Source organism: Pygocentrus nattereri, chromosome 2 (genome assembly GCF_015220715.1).
Source record: "Pygocentrus nattereri isolate fPygNat1 chromosome 2, fPygNat1.pri, whole genome shotgun sequence".
Lineage (NCBI taxonomy): Eukaryota > Metazoa > Chordata > Actinopteri > Characiformes > Serrasalmidae > Pygocentrus > Pygocentrus nattereri.
In genome coordinates this window covers 26,301,312-26,318,057 of record NC_051212.1, presented here as the reverse complement: position 1 = coordinate 26,318,057, position 16,746 = coordinate 26,301,312, and the positions used below count along the sequence as shown (strand labels likewise).

General features: G+C 38.5%; 1 protein-coding gene across 2 annotated transcripts in view; it reads left to right on the top strand.

Annotated features, from left to right (window-relative positions):
- The window catches only part of znf638 (zinc finger protein 638), a 31,767-nt gene that overhangs the window by 7,532 nt on the left and 7,489 nt on the right, over positions 1-16,746 (top strand). Inside the window, exons 2-15 of one of the 2 annotated variants that reach the window (XM_017709846.2) lie at positions 3,976-4,089; positions 10,080-11,610; positions 12,649-12,710; positions 12,796-12,834; positions 12,946-13,331; positions 13,430-13,644; positions 14,089-14,241; positions 14,511-14,609; positions 14,716-14,771; positions 14,889-15,040; positions 15,145-15,176; positions 15,299-15,433; positions 15,601-15,732; positions 16,514-16,555. In XM_017709846.2, the coding sequence (XP_017565335.1) occupies positions 3,976-4,089; positions 10,080-11,610; positions 12,649-12,710; positions 12,796-12,834; positions 12,946-13,331; positions 13,430-13,644; positions 14,089-14,241; positions 14,511-14,609; positions 14,716-14,771; positions 14,889-15,040; positions 15,145-15,176; positions 15,299-15,433; positions 15,601-15,732; positions 16,514-16,555 (3,148 nt within the window). The remainder of the gene's footprint in view (positions 1-3,975; positions 4,090-10,079; positions 11,611-12,648; positions 12,711-12,795; positions 12,835-12,945; positions 13,332-13,429; positions 13,645-14,088; positions 14,242-14,510; positions 14,610-14,715; positions 14,772-14,888; positions 15,041-15,144; positions 15,177-15,298; positions 15,434-15,600; positions 15,733-16,513; positions 16,556-16,746) is intronic. The other variant, XM_017709847.2, reaches the window with a different exon arrangement.

Below are 16,746 nucleotides of genomic sequence, written 5' to 3'. Positions count from 1 at the left end.
AATTAACCTGAAAGTAGCACAAATGTAAATGTTACACCTTATCCAAGAGGTAGTGTTAAGACCATATGACAATTCCACTGATTTTTCAAATTTTCTGCATAATTCAGTCATTTGTGTAAACAAATTAATTCACAATGGTCTGATGGGAAGTGGTTTATTATGGAGAAACTTATGAACTTTTTTTTACATTGGTGTTGAAAGAAACCAAAGGTTATGATGTCTACAACAGTCATTTTTTATTATGATGGTAAAATAGTGATTAATATAAAAAAATAATTGGTGAATATTTTGCCTTACAACATGCTGTGTGTATCACACACCCATGAATATAATAAAAAAATTTGAAAGCCAAAATTTTATCTTGTGTCCTAAAACTCAATCAAGCAGCACATTTGTAACCATTTTGTGTAATATCTTACTATGAGGTAGTTTTTAGAGACATCAAACACTTTAGACATCAGTGAATTTATACAGAATAGAGCATTTCACATAAAGCCACTCTCAAAGAGTTTGTGTACATTTTAACCAATTAATTTACACAGAAATGATAAAAAATTGTAGAATTCCTGTTTCATTGTAATAGACTAAGTTTCATAAATTGATGCAATCACAATTAATTCAGTATAGTTCTTTGTTGATGAGCTAGTGCAATGATATATGCAATTTTTTTTACCACATATTACCTACTGTCACGGTTGGCTCCTCCCAGTCCTGTCCATGTGCTCTTGTTTTGGTTTTGTAACTCCGCCCCTGATTGTTTTCACCTGTCCCTCATTGTTACGTGTATTTAAGCCCTGTGTTTGCCCCTTGTGTTGGCCAGTCTTTGAATCCTTGTATCTCTGTACCTGGTCGTCGTTGTTTGTGTTGGTTCTAGTCTTTGTTATGTCTTACCCTAACTCTGTACGTGTCGGCTCATTGACCCTGGACTGTATTGACCACGACCCTGGATTTGCCCGTAATAAATCTCGCTTATCTCAGCGTATGCGTCCGCCTCCTCGCTCCCCCTTACACCTACCTAAAAAGTCTGTTACATTTTGTGCTGCACTAGTATATGCTCTGCTCTCCCCCCCATGCAAAATAATATAAAATTATTTTTAAATTAAATTCAATTATTTTAAATTTAATTTAAAATAAAGGTTTACCTAATAAAGTGGCCTGTGAGTGTATATTTAAGCTTTATCTTTAACCAAGTATACTTTATTAATCAAATTGACTTATATGCCAGATACACAGTTACTACACTCATTTAAATACTAAGATCAGTGGCAATAATCTGCTTTTAAACCAAAAATCTAATCATTTACACTATCAGCACTATATATCATCATTAGCACAACAGTGCTACTTAAGTTAACGTGAGAAAATGTGTGATCCTGTGAAAACTTTTTGCCTGTGAAAAAATGTGATTACTTGTGGTTTTTGCACATTTCATGTGTGAAATGTAAGTGACTTTTTGTAAAAGAATGGAAAGTTTTTGACTTCCACATTTGGAACCACAGGTCTGTGAATCTGAAATTCTCTTTTACACTGAGGGGAGAAATTTATTTTGCTTGGTGGTGCAATAAGGGCTTGAAAATGAGACCATAGAATCTTAAATTACACTTTCAGCAGTTTATCTAAAGACTAAATCTATGAAATATCTTATTAGTTTAAATTGGCATTTGCTATTAATTTTATATCACAGTCGCATAAAAGAGATAGTGACTTTGCATAGGCCAATCATCTTCTAGGTCTTATCCTTAAGCCACTTAATCTCTTTGAGTTATGGAGGTTGAGGAATGAGGCAGGGACAGTTAAGAAATGCTAAACTTGGCAACAAGTGATTTTAACAGCAGACAGCATGGTGTTTGAATCTTCCAGATACTGTAAAGAAAATATTGTACCAGTACATTTCTGAAACTAGGGCTCTGAGATTAGACAAAACGCTGTGTTAGTGTGTGTGTAGTGCGTGTGCATCCTAAAATAGAAGGTGCGGAAGTGCTGAGAAAATGAGATCTGTCTTAGGCAAGGTGATGAAACCATAGCTCAAGAGAAGGAGACTTTCATTAAGAAGAAACCTTAACCAGAACAAATGCATACCTTGGGTTATATTAGGAAGAGGATCCACACTGAAAAAAAAAAAACAAATGATAAAGTTGTTTAAACCAAGCACATAATTCCGTAATCTGTTGATTTACTTATATATTTATTAAACTTAAGACTTATTATTCAGTAACTGCTAGACCACATGTGTCAAGCTCCAGTCCTTGTGGGCCAAAACACTGCAGACATCAGCGTGGTGCCTCATTAAACACACCTGATTCAGCTCATCAGCTAATTTGCAAGGCCTTCTTGAACCAATTTCAGAGCGTTAAATGAGGGTGAACGTTAATTTCTGGAGCACTTTTGCCAGGAAGGTCCCAGTTTGACATGCCTATACTAGACAATATATGGAGATTATATTAGTGATGTACCAATATGTAATTTGTGGGCCAATGTCAGTGTCTGAAATTTTTCATGTACATACATTTGTATGCAAAAGTTCAAACAACCCTGGTGAAATGACATGTTTTATGTTTTTTATATTAATGCAAATTTTAGGGCTTAGTTTCTGTTAATTTGCTGAGTATAACACATGAGAAAAATAAATAAAACATAAAATATAAAATGTGTTATAAATTTTACACAGGCCACATTTTATTTTTTTCTCCCAATGTTAAATTCAGCAATTAAACTGTCATTGTGTGTTAAAATGGACAGAAGTGTGTTCTTGTAGAGGATGTGTTAACTTATTTTAACTTAGAAAATAAACAAAACATGTCATTTGACCCAGGGTGCCCAAACCTTTACATACAACTGTATCTGCTGATGCCAATGCATGAATATTTCTAAAATTAAGAAACTGGGACTAGATTATCATTACATAGAAACAAGTAATTGTGTAAAGTTACAAATATAGTAAAATGAATAAAATGCAAGTAATTTAGATCAGTAGAATTAATGACCAAATCTTAAATTTTGCTCTTGTGCAATACAATTAATACATCATTAAATACTGGCTTGAAATATCAATCAATTTTAAACACCCCTCCATTGTTTCTGTCAATTTTTGTAAAGCAAAGAAATATCTGCCAGTACTGATACGATTCTGGTATCAGAGAGAAGCACTGCATTATATAGTCAGATATAGCTCTACTTAAATAATATGTTATTTATGCAGTTATGAGAGTCCAGAATTTACTTGTGGGCTCACATACAGGCAAATGCAATTTAATAAGTAAGTTTACAAACCGTGAATGATTTGTGAAATTAAATATCGCCGTCTTCTTCACACTATTTGTGTAGAGCATCATGCTATTTGTGAAATGTGTGAGGAATAAATTATTACTTACTCATAAAGGCCAATAAAGTTCAAATCCAGGTTTTATTTGGTTTGACACCTGTAATAAGGCTATAATAAAATTTTGAGGCTGGCATGCCAATAGCTGTGGTTTCAGTTGAGATCATCATGTCAGCAGGGCCTCCGGCTGTGCGGAGACCCTGGCCATGACTGAGTGATATGCTTTCCCTTGAGACTACAGGCTCTATTTGTTTTCATTTTGTCCAATTAACTGTTCACTTAACAGCCTCCTGGAGGCCTCTAACATTTATTCTTGAATGAGCATGGCCAGACAAATGATGAATGGTATGATGGCACTAGCAGGGAGTGTAGCCTTGTAGATGATGACTGATGAGCACATGTTCAGGGGTGGAGGGGGGGCATGATAAAGGAACAGATTGGTAGACTATATATACAATATCTATCTATCTAGCTAGCTATCTGTCCATCTTTTTCTCTATCTTTTTCTCTCACTCTGTTTTTTCTTTCTTTTTTTCTCTTTCTGCTCTTTCTGCTCTCTCTCTTTCTCTCTTTCTCTCTGTCTCTCTCTCTCTCTCTCTCTCTCTCTCTCTCTCTCTCTCTCTCTCTCTCTCTCTCTCTCTCTCTCTCTCTCTCAGGCGCTTACCTGCTGCTCTTGACCCCTGCAGTGATTACAGTTTGTCACTATGCAGGGCTTGGACAGAAACCATGACTGATCATTTTTCACTGGGAGAATATGGACAGAGAAATAGGTGAGGACATGAGAGAGACAGAAGATAGAGTAATGCAAAGAGAGTGAAATATTGCTGCTAGTGCTGAGCTGTTTCGACTGGGTTATGGATGGATTAGTAGTGGATTAGAATAAAGTGTCTCACTTGGATGCACAGCACCACCAAACACACGTGAGCCAAATGTTTTTGGCATTTTTCCATTTTTTTTTTTGTTTGGCATACTGACATAAAGACAACCTTTTTAATCTTACACGGTGCTTTTGAATTGTCTGGAGAACAACCAGGGAATGATAGAAAGATTCAACGTAATAATATTCCTGATACATTAAACAGAGCTAAACTATATAGTTGTGAAATAGGTTGATTTCAATTGAATTGTTAGTAAATCACCCAACAACATTGATATGATCCAAAATCAGCACAGTAAAATGTCCTGTACAGTATGACAAAATCAGCAAGGTTCCACTTTACTTCCAGGTATGATTTATTATGAGAATTTGGACTGGTGAATTAAACACACTATTAATTTGTATTGTCTGACTTCCAGTATTGGTTGGCAAAAAGCTTGTGGTCACACTAAATGACAGGGCTGTTCACATCAAGGACTGCAACATGTTGTCCAAGTGACTGTGTGGTAAAAAAAAACAAAAGCACTTGTGTTCATAATTAACCTAACCTAAGCAGCAGTGAGTATAGGTCTAAAGAGGTGAAGAGAATGTCATGACTTGCATGTGTTTATTAAATAGAGCCAACTCCTGTATGATTTATAGCAGGCTGCCGTACTTTGGCTTATTTATTGTTGCTCCTGCATGATGTTTGACGTCGTCAGTCACATAACTCAAGTTTCCCCAGGGAACTGGCAGACCCTCAGAGGAAAGATGACCCCTGGAGACATGGGGGATGGTAGGAGGGGGTGCTGACTGACTCTGCAATACAGTCATACACCCAATTGGTACCGCAGAAGTGATGACATTTAGAAGAACTCTTCCTGCTGTCTATGATTTAAATATCACAGGATATTGTAGAATATTAAACAGTGTTTCCCACTGTCATTTCTCATGTTTGGATAAAGCCAAAAATGCTTTTGTACATTTATGGTTCAGCTATTAAGAATTACACCTACACAAACATTCATATATCTCTTTTCTCAGTTCAAAGTTTACTACTACTCATTGACTCCTTGGAATCAGCCAGTATAAAGAAAAAAAGGTTATGGTTAAAGAAGGGCACAAATAAAGCCATCAATGACCAGCTGTATCATAGAGCCAAAATGCTTTGCAGTTTACTTATCATCCGAGATAAATGATGCTACTCTAGTTACTTGTCTGAGACATGACATTATCTGAGTCCCAAAATTAGAGCAGCTCATGACTAAATTAGGCGCTAAAACCTTATGTACTCACACCTCTGTGACTATTTTGAGGTAGCCTCGTGATCTCATGTGGCTTTGGTCCAAAATGTCATGTGATAACTAACTTAAAGCAAGTGGCCTGCTTGAAGAGTTATGGAAATGTGGCTGACTAAGTGAAAGCAGTTGCAGAAAGTTACAGTAGACAGGGAAGGTACACAACCTAAAAATTACTCCCACAAGTGACTCTCCAGTCGAGTGCTGGGGCCCCAACTGTACTGCACAGTTTTGTATTCCCAGAGGAAAATCTTATTGCTCACATGTTGATGTTTGATGGCTCAGGGATGGTATTGGTGAATCTCCTGAAAATTCTTAAAATAAATAACATAAGACAAAAAAAGATGTTGGATTGAGGTGGTGAGCTCCTGTCTTATGTGTGATTTTATTAAGATATTAGATAAAAAGGCTCTGTTTGTCAGGAGAAATATCTATTTTTTACTATGGGTTTCCCCTGCACCAAAGTCATGTCTTAATCTAATTAACAAGAGTGACTTGAGCTGAACTAAATATGTTTAAGCAGAGAAAGTATAAAACTGCATAGGACAAGGACTGGAGAAATACATAGTGACTCACAATTGCCCATGTTATTGTCTAACACCGGGCAGAAAAGTTTTCAAATGGGTTAGGAGAAAATATCATATTCATCAAGTTAAAAAAGTGTGCTAAATGTTGGTTTTGTAATGTTATGATGAATATTTAAGGAGAATCTGAAACCTGTGCTTTTTGCTTAAATCACCATGCACCAGTGGGCAGGCAAAAATTATATTAATGAATAATGTTGTTATAATCGTGTCAGGTCTTTGTCTTTGTTCTTTGGTTTATATTCAGTTTACATTAGATGGTGATTAAGATTTAGAGAAGAAGAGACTCCACCTGCTTGTTGACAGTAGATAAACGCTGCCACCTCCTGGGCAGCATGAGCCAGCCCAGCAAATTTTATGAGCTGGCTAATACTAAGAACATCTTTTGAAAAATGCAATTTTTATTTTGAGCATGATGAGGAATAGTTAGACTATGTACAGCTTACAGGTGGCTGATATGAAAAATCATCTCACAATATAAAAAAAAAAAATTCAGACATCAGTTGGAACAGAGAAAATGGAACCAGCAGTGCTACATTGTTAAAAATACTATAAGATTTGTGAACACTGATTTTTATTTGATATTCAGCATACTGTGTTGCACTAAATCCAGTTAAATAGGATTAATTTTCCTCTCTTACAATGAAACATGCAGTTTTTGATGTTGTACAATAATGATGATATCCGGTTTGTAATCTTTTAATAAAGGGCAATTACACCAATTTTTTATTCATTATTATTTTTTCATTAGTTGTGTCATTCAGAATGGTTTGACACGCTGCACTGTAGAGAACTTACCTACCATCTTGTTTACTACCCAAAGTTTTTTGCATTACACGCTGCATGTGTAAGAAATGGTTTCCTTCGTCCCTGTCTGATTCCACCTTGACCTCCCTCTATCTGGTTATCCTCCCTAGGAACAAAAAACCTTCTGAAAATGATCTCAGGCAGGAGGTAGTCAGCTAGCGAGCTAGAACATTTGCTATTCCGTGTGAGCTAACAGCTTTCTGCCATGCAGCTTTTAAAGGCATTAAACTCTTCAGACGTTCCCATCACCACTGTCAACAATTGTGACTTTTTTTTTTTAGATCGGAGCATTTTTTTTATCAAACATCTCTTTGTTTGCATCTAAATTGCTGAATTATGGGGCGTTTTGGAAAAAAAACAGATCGTTCCTTCTGTAAGCGTGTACGCGCTTCGATTTGTTGGTCTGAATGTTTCTCTACGCGGTTCTGTAGTCGTTTGATCGGGTCTGTGGAGCCGTGTCAGGGCGCCGCTGAGGGGCGCAGTGAGAGCGCGGAGCGGAATCTGCTCAGACAGCGCCGCGCTTGAGTCTCCAGCGGTTTACCTCGAGGGATTCCCACCAAAATGGCCTAGGTATTAAATACGAGGTGTGTGTTTTATGCGGTGGAGCACAGCCGTGTGGCTGAGCCCCCCTACACTCGTAGATGTGGTTGTTTTCGGATGTCCGTAATGTCGCGGGTGAAGTTAGCGCTTGGGCTCCGTTGCCGTCGGAGACGCTGCAGAGGAGGCCAGACTGCGGCCTGCAAATGTTTCACTACTTCATCTGCAGAACCCTCGTTTTGTTTAGATGCAGCTTGCGCGTCTTTAGTTAGCATTTGTACTTGTGTATCGTTGTGTTATTGTTGCGCTTATGGCCGAGTCCTGTACGGTCCGCCAGACGCAGCAGAGCTGCAGTGTTGGTAGCTAGTTAGCATCTGTAGCTTCAGAAGCTAACGCTAGCTTGTACTGCCCGGAACAGCGACAGGACGAATGGTTTTGCGTTAAATGACCAGTACTTGGCATATTTCTGAAGCACTATAATCGCTGTGAGATGTGAACGTGTGCCGTGATGACCACCTTCTGTCGCCGGTGTTGTTTTTGTCAGAGAAATCCTCTCGGACTGAGCCCTCCGTAGGCCAGATGGGCCCGAGGAGCGCTGTATGTTCACTGCGGTCTGTTTACAGGAGGTCAGCTTATCACTTCAAAAACAGCGACCCTGTGCTTTTCCCTGCATGTCTACACCCCGTGCTCTCCGGATCGTGGCCTTGCGTTCCTTGTACAGAAGTACTGCTGCACTGTAGTTACTTTTTGTTTTGTTTCAGAAGTCCCAGGATATGCTGGCTACTTAACTGTAATGTGTCGTGTGTTTAGTTTCTCAAACGAAGTTAGTTGTTAGTTAATGTTGGTAAAGTAGTTGAGTTTGTAGTAAGCAGTAGTGGTAGCATTTCGGTGATACTTGAACCTATAAATCATGCCTGGTGTTCTGCTCTGAACACACTGATGACTAGAAATGTTTTTTGGCAGTTTTTGTAAGAGGTTTTGGCAGCTCAAACGCTTCAGAAGAGGCACATGACCGCATTTATCTTCACAGATTGGTGGTATTTGACGTGTAATGACGGACCGATGTGTTACAGTGGATGTCGGCCATAACTAAAATGGGGGGGAAGTTAATCAGATAAATAGAAATCATAATATCGCCTGCTGATGTTGTTTCAGGCATTACAGAAAGGCAGAGATCTTCATATCATACTGATTTTGTAAAGAGTTAAGGATTATCTATTTCAGTTAAAGTAAGCTCTGATTAACAAAATCAGCCCTGATTTAGAGATCTGCTATCCTGGCTGCATTTGAGACTAACCTTTTGATTTGCAAGGTCAACAGTGTTAGATTTCGAATGGAGCTAAGCTGTTTTAGGGGCTGCCATATCAGTGATTTTGGACACATCTCAGTTGTTAGTGAAAGCAAAAGAAAAAAGTATTTTTTTTATGTAATAATCTCACAACTTCCCTTGAAATTCAGTAAAATACTGGTGTATTTACTGAAAACCAAAATCTCAATACTCCGTTATGTTTAAGGTGATTTGTACAGGTGGTTTGATTCTTCGGTGATCAAAGACATGTAAGAATAACCTCAAAGTAACAGTAGGCACATAAACTTGGAAAGCCTGTTATCTTTCATTGCAAGCATTTCTGGGCTTCACAGGTGCTTGCGACATTTTGTAATATTTTTTTAACTTTTGTAATATGTATTTAGTGTTGTCCTGCTTTTACTTCTTTCTCTCTCAAATGATATGGTTATTTTTCTTTTTTTCTTTTTTAAAATTTTGAATCAATGTTAAACTGCTTAAATGTCAGAACTGTGTCGTGAACTTTGTTTGTGGGAATATATCACTTACATTTGCGTGATATAAATATAAATGTTTGGAAATTCTCCCTGCACAGTCTTTTTTTTTTTCTTTCTTTCTTTGTTTAAATCTGACTTGTGGCCTGTTCCAGGGATTATGGCGGGCCTGGAAAAATTGGGTTATTCAGAGTGTTTATGTTGGTTTTCAGAGTAGAACAACGCAGTACTGACAGAAAGCCTGAGGTGTGATTGTGTAATATTGTGCCCATTCTGTTATCGTAACCCCGCTGTATGCTTATTGGGAATTTTGTAGTAGAATGATGAGGAAAAGAGGGATGCATCATGCACCTCTACTATGGAGGCATGACGAGTTGAGAGAAATCGTCTCAGTTCTGTAAGTGTTGCAATTCCTCTCCAAGTAGGTCTGTTGCTCGTTAGGCTACATGCCCTACATAATGTCCTAGGCTTTTTAGCATAATGCAAGAAGAATGATTTTATAGTTTAATAATATTTGGAAATTTAAAGACAGTAAAATGATATTTCAGCTAGCCCAAACAAGCACTTATTCTAAAACTTTGTGTTGTTAAACTACTTTTCCTAAGCTTTTTTTTTTTTTTTTTTTTTAAATTCCTGCATGGGGCATAGGTCATCCTTGTTCTTAATAGTACAGTAAATAATCCCCTGTCTGTTATGTAATTTGTTTGCTTTGTTTTTCCCACTTCAGTGAAGACCAGAAAAGCTGAGTCCACATAGGCTCTGGCTCTGCAATTGAATTAAAAATTCTAAGTATGTGGCAGAAAAGGGGGGAAAAATCGCAGGCTTCTTGGCCCTTGTGTCTAGACATGAAGACAGCAAGCCAATAACCCTGTCTGTGTTTTTTCCCCCAACTTTTTCAGCTTTGCGTTGTTCTTGGAAAGTTGTGTGCCCCCTGTTACGAATTCCTTGAGCAACTTTGGGAGCCCGCCTCTCTTTGGCCCTGCCTCCCTCCAGTTGGCCCAGATAAAGGCTCAGCTGGCACTGCACCAGCTGAATGTGATTACTTCCGGAAACATCACCCCCCCTTTTATTGCTTCACCTGCCCTCACCTTGCTCAACCTGCTCAAAGTTACCATGTCCCATCCTATGTATAATCCCCGTGGAGGACCATTCTCCAGTGGGCAGAGATCCGTGGTAACAGGGCAGTATGGTCTTGGGTCACAGACTGGAGGAGCTCGTCTTGGTCCTGACTCCATGTCCAGTCCTCATGGGGGAATGATGGTAAACCAGCAGATGACTTTTCCACTGGCCCAGCATCAGGCTCATGTGTCCCAGGATCTTGATGCTACAATAGATATGAACATTCGTGGAGCCCGGGAGGAAGTGCGACTGCTCACCCAAATGCTGCAACATCCGAAATCAGCAGACCCTCGCTTGAGGAAAGACATTGTAGATGAGGTGCTTCCTCCAGGAGGCAGTGGTTACACGGTGTCTAGCATTCGGGGAAGGTCTGATGATGTGGACTGGACTGTTTACCAGGCTCCTGGAAAACTTTTTGCTCCCCCGAATATAGGTCATTCCTCCAGTTCTTCACAGCAGTTCCAGTCTTCAGGTTTTGGCAACAGTGGAGGTCCAAGGAGTTTGGACAGCAAGCCTCCTTCAGAACTTCAGCCTACACGTTATACCTCAGAGAGTGCCAGTAGTATCTTGGCAAGTTTTGGACTCTCAAGTGAAGATCTCGAGCTGCTTAGCCACTACCCTGATGATCAACTGACTCCAGACAATCTGCCCTTCATTTTGCGAGACATCCGCATGCGCAAGGCCAAGAGGACTGTCCCTGACCCTGATATGAGGGCTTCATCTGATATTCTGGTCTCTGAGACACGACAAAGCAAAGTCATTGATTATGGACATTCTAGAAAATTTGGATTTCCTGAGGAGAAATCAGACAGCTATTCACGTGACCACCTTACTAAAGAGCCATCTACGTACAAGAGGGAAGTTTCAGGCTCATCCTTCAGTGATGTTGACGTAACCAAGCGCCCACCGCAAAATCCAGCTGTCCAGGTTCCACTTATGGTTCCAAAGCTTCAGCAACCTCCAGCTATGAATCCAAGATCTGCTTCACAGAGTTTGGAGATCCTTGGATCCAAGATCCAAGCCAAGACTATCCCTGGAAGACTGCCTACTACCACGCCTATACCACCACCTATCAGTCGACCTCCACAGATGCCACCTCCTCTTGCTGTTGGTCCTTTAACACCTATGATCCCTTTGGACTCTGGAAGTCCCAAACTCTCCTGGCCCCCTGCCTTCCCTCCTACTTCAGTTACTGCTCCAGCTGCAAAGAGGCTACCAACTCCCACCATGATGAATGATTACTCAGCTGCTACCCCAAGAATTTTTCCCCATACATGCTCTCTATGTAACATAGAATGTATCCAGATTAAGGTGAGTATCTACCCCTACCATAAAGTTTTATTTCTGAAACATTTCTATTAAATTTTTTGTCTAAATTCCATGATGTGTGAAGTGACTCATTGTTGTTGTGCTGCCTCACAAAAAAAAAAGAAATAAAATGAAAAAGCAGTAATGTAAAATACATTTACATTGAATTGCTTTCTCATGCTTCTGAGAATTTAGTTGAAATTATGTATTTAATATCACCAAATTGTGGAAGACTGGCGGTAGATTGAACAGATAGTGCTGTAAGTAGCAGATTCGTTTTTAAAAGTTATGAAACTGGCTTGTTCCTGGCTATTCCCAGCCGTGGGTTACTTAGTTTCATTTCTTGTTGGAGAGAAGACTACTGTATGTTTCCTGAAGGTGTTATGGGTGCACTGAAAACATGAACTGTGGTGGAACGAGATTGTGTTAACCATGAGTTTTGGACTGAACATCACTCAAGATGAAGTCAGTGACCTGTGAGAAGAAACTCAGCGGACCTTTTTGATGACTTTTTCATTTACTGAATCACCGCTTCTATTGCAACGAATTAGGGCCTGTGTTTTGTTATTTATTTATTTATTTATTTATTTATTTTTCTTTCTTTAATAGGTAATTTGTACTCTGTAGTCTGTGGTTAAAAAAGGGACTATATTCCAAGAAGGACATTTTAAGCAATAGTATGAACGACTATCTACTAACCAATGTATTTTTTATTATATGAAGTTTGAAGCTTCATTGACTAGTGAAGTGATTGTTTTACTTTATTTGGTGTGGTACAGAGCCTTTTTAATCATGCTTTGATAAAGCCATGTTTTTAATCATTGCCTTTTTTGTATTAGTTAAGTTTTCCACTGGATTTCTATCTTTAAAAAAAAGGAGCCTGATGTTTTTTACATTTGAAGAATGTTTAGAACATTAAAGTAACAGTAGGCAGAGACTATGCAGTGTTAGTAATTACTTAAATATACTGGACAGCAAAATGTTTATTTTGGCCTTTGACACTATTCTTTGACTCTTTTTTTTTTTTTTTTTCTGTGACAGGATTGGATTGAACATCAGAACACAAATCTTCACATTGAAAGTTGTAGGCGTCTGAGAAAACAGTATGTTAAAATTAATTTAAACCTATTGTGATTATTTTAGTCTTTGTTTATTATAAGTAATTACGAATTTACATAATTTTCATAGATATCCCGACTGGAATGTGGAGGCAATATCTGTTACTAGGTGAGTGGTGGCATTTTTCTGTGCCCTAAGAGTAAATCTTTTAATGTATTTTATGTATTTAAAGTTATTTAATTAATCTGTAGTTTTATCTTATATCCGTTTTTGTTACAGTGCTGAGCAGAAGTTGGAACGTCGCAGTCCAAAACATCATGGCCATTCACGTTCCTATTCCCATAGCCCTAGCCCCAAGCGTCACCATGGTTCAAGTCGTCGTCAGCGTTCTCGTTCTCGCTCACGAAGCCCTCGGAGGTACCGTCGTTCCCGTTCTCGAAGCCGATCCCGGTCCCCCCCCAGGAAGACTCGGGGTGCTTCACCCTCATACCGACGGAGGTCTCGCACCCCTCCTGGACGGCGATCAAGATCACCAGGCTACAGCAGCAGTAGGCGATCTCCTGTGCGGAGTTCTCGTAGAGTGAGTCCCCGTCGGAACAGTCCATCTCGCCAGCAGAGATCAAGTAGCAGTGAGAGACTAGCAAAAAAACTTCTTCAGTCTTCAGGTAAGATTGAGTCATTTTAATTTTTTGTCTTGTTCAGGGTTTTTTTTTTTTTTTAATATAAATATATAGTCAACTTGTATATGCTTCGTTTGTTGCAGAGTTGTCCTCAGTAACTAGCAGTAGTAGTCTGAAGGCCATGGTGCAGTCATTGGCCCCAGCACTACTAGCTGAACTGGCCAAAAAGAGGAACAGTTCCTCCTCCCCATTGGTGAAGAGCAGCAGCAGTAGGAAGCGATCTTCCTCTCCCTCCTCTAAAAGAAGCGAATCCTCAAAGTCAAGCAGCTCATCTGCCCCAAAGACCAGCTCATCCAAGGTAGTCTGAGACATTTTTATTTAGTCAGAATTAATTTTAATAAGCTCAGAATAACAGTTTCAATTAAATGTAAACATGATTAAAGTTAAATGTAGATGTGATGAACTTCTTCCATTTAGTAACTGTGTGATGATGCCTTCAGAAGTCTTTTTAACTTTTTCCAGTCTAAGTAGTGTTTTTTTGTTGTTTTTTGGTTTTTTTGTTTGTTTGTTTCTTTAAATCTTCCTACTTCCTAAATGTTCTGGCTATATTTACCTTGAACAGAATTTTCATGTGTACAGCAGTCTTTTTTTTTTTTTTTTTTTTTTTTTTTTTTAAACTTGCATCTGAATCAGTGGTCATTTTAAAATATTCACGCATTTTTTTTCCATCAGTGATCTTTACTGTTTAAACAATTTGTTTATGAAAGACATGCAGAAGTACAGAACTCTGTTTGTTCTTTAGAGTGAGAAATCTAAGAAGCCAACTGGTCCTGGGACATCCTGCTTGCTTAGGCTGAAGGGTATTCCACTGGGCACCACCCACCAAGAGCTGGTCACTGCTGTTGAGCCCTTTGGCAAAATTCACACTGCCATCCTGCTTAAAGCAATCTCAGAGGTATGTTGGATGACATGTTTTCTAGTGTACATCATTTTCTTTAGTCAGTGCAAGATTGTTCTGTTAATTTGCAGTTTAGACTGTCCAGCAGTCAGTCTTGTTTACTGAATGTTCTCATTTCATTGCAGCTTGTTTTGCAGTTCAGTTAATGGTTTAATGTTAAGGAACCTACGAGAACAGCCATTGCTGTCAGAAATTAACGCCTATTATGTAATTATGACCATTCTAAATGTTTGCATATCTAAATCACAAATAATTTCATTTGGCAGGCGTCAGTGTGTATGGAGAAAGAAGAAGATGCCAAAGCTTTGGCCAGATGTCAGGATCTGAACCTACGTGGCAAACTTATTGAAATCTGTATGGAAAAGGTATGACTGTCAAGGGGTAGAGACTGATGGACCTTATGAAGACAAACTAATATAAACTAAGCTCTGTTACCAAATGGGTGTCTCTGTTTATATATAATATATATAGGATGCCAGAGATGAACTAAGGGATTCCAAAAATCAGAAAAAAACTGTTGTCAAGAAGTAAGTAGTATTGTTTATTGTTTGGAAGATTTGTTGTATTTATAAATAAGGAGTAGAGTAAGTTCTCTACCCATTCATGATATGGTATGAAATTTCTTGCTTTATTACCCAACATAGAAAAGACCATAACACAACAAGAACACCTCAGCCATTTAAAGTAAAAGGGGTCATGGGCAAGACAGTACAAGCAGCTAAATCTAAAGACATGCCTAAGATGTCAGCTAAAGGGAAACAGGCTGTCAGGACCAAGCCTCCTGCTAAAGGTCCAGGTGAGGTTTAATATTTTCTGTTTGTTTAAAAAAATCATTGTTATTTATATATTTTGCTTGTTTTGTGAGTCAGAGCTTTTATAATCTGATGTTTTGTTGTTAAGGAGAAACTCCTGTTAAGAGGATCGTGAAGAAGGTATACTATTTTACTTCAGGACTGTTTGTGTCTTATGTATCCCTAGAACCTACTGAAATGAAATGTAAGCTTGCTGTGCCATGTTGATTTTGTGATGTTTTTTAAATGATTCTTAATTGCAGGAAATTCCCTGGAGGCGAAACATAGTTGAAATAACTGGTCTTCCAGAGGAAGGAGTCACTGAAGAAGACCTCAGAAACCTTGCTAGTCCCCATGGCTTTGTTTCAACACCTGTCATAGTGGTCACTCAGCAAAAGGTACGGTTAACGTTTCAGGCCAAAAAAAAATTGTGTACCAGAGCAGCACTACGGATGAACCAGTACTGTTTTTTCGTGTTAAATATTGAATTTTTACGAAATTAAATTTCAAGAAATGGCTGTATGTAAATGCTTGTGGATATAATATGAATAAATAATTTTTCTAGGCATATCTGGAGTTGCCTAACACACAGGCAGCAGAGGCACTGGTGAAGACATATGCAGAGACTCCTGCCAAGCTTCAAGAGAAAGAGATCAGCATCACGATGATGACACGGCCTATTGACCTTAATTACACTGTATGTCCAGGCTTTCTGACTCTCAAATGTGTATCCGTATAGTTCAGTGTTTCTTGCCTTGTTTTGCAGGCATACTGCACAGTTTGATTTCATATTCTAGTACTCTATTACCGTATTAGGCAGTATTAACTAATTAAGTTAACTTACTCTGTAACAGTGGTAAAATCAGATGGTAAAACAAAGTACTTTATTATGCATAATTGATCAACAGCTTATGTGCAAAACACTATGTTGACCAATGATATTCTGAGCAATTATATCATTGTAGCAATGTACTGCTGTACATACCTGGTAGTTTTCGTCATGTATGTTTTTATACTTTTTCATAATTTGCACCAGAAAATACTATAGAAGTTGCTACAAATTACCTATCAACTATTAGTTATTTACTATACTGTTAAAATAAATTGCTATTGCAACGTGTTTCAGTGCCATTCAAGCATACAATTGCAGTACAACACATCACTCAGTACGTCAAATTTGTTTCCCTACACCTGCATCTCGTGATGATGAGCAAGTGTTTTATGATCATCAAATGATCGAGTGTTTTGTGAGCTGAATTACCTGTGAAACTAATTAGAGCAGGAGAAACATGAAAATGCAGTGCAGGTGGGCCTCCAGGACTGGAGTTGAGAAATGCACTGGTCATTTTGAGGCCAAGTTTGTGGGCAGTGTGCAAAGGGGAAGGGCAAGTGGAGTGCAGAGTGGACTTAATAAATTATTATTTGAATATTGTGTCTCAGTAGTAATTTAGTTAACTCTACTCCTTTTATTCCTCCAGGAATCATTATTCAGAGTATTGATGGGAATGGAGAAATTGCCTGTAAGTAAACTAACCAACCCCCAATTGGGTTTCTCTTAGTAGAGTTACTCTGTTCCAAAAACTGTTGTTCATTTTGTGTTAACATGCTAAAGATTGAGGAAGAAGTGTTGTCAAGCTTATGTATGAATGTGTTAACAGTAATTATAGAAGTAGTAGTAATAATAATTAATGCTAAGTGGTGCTGCAAGTTG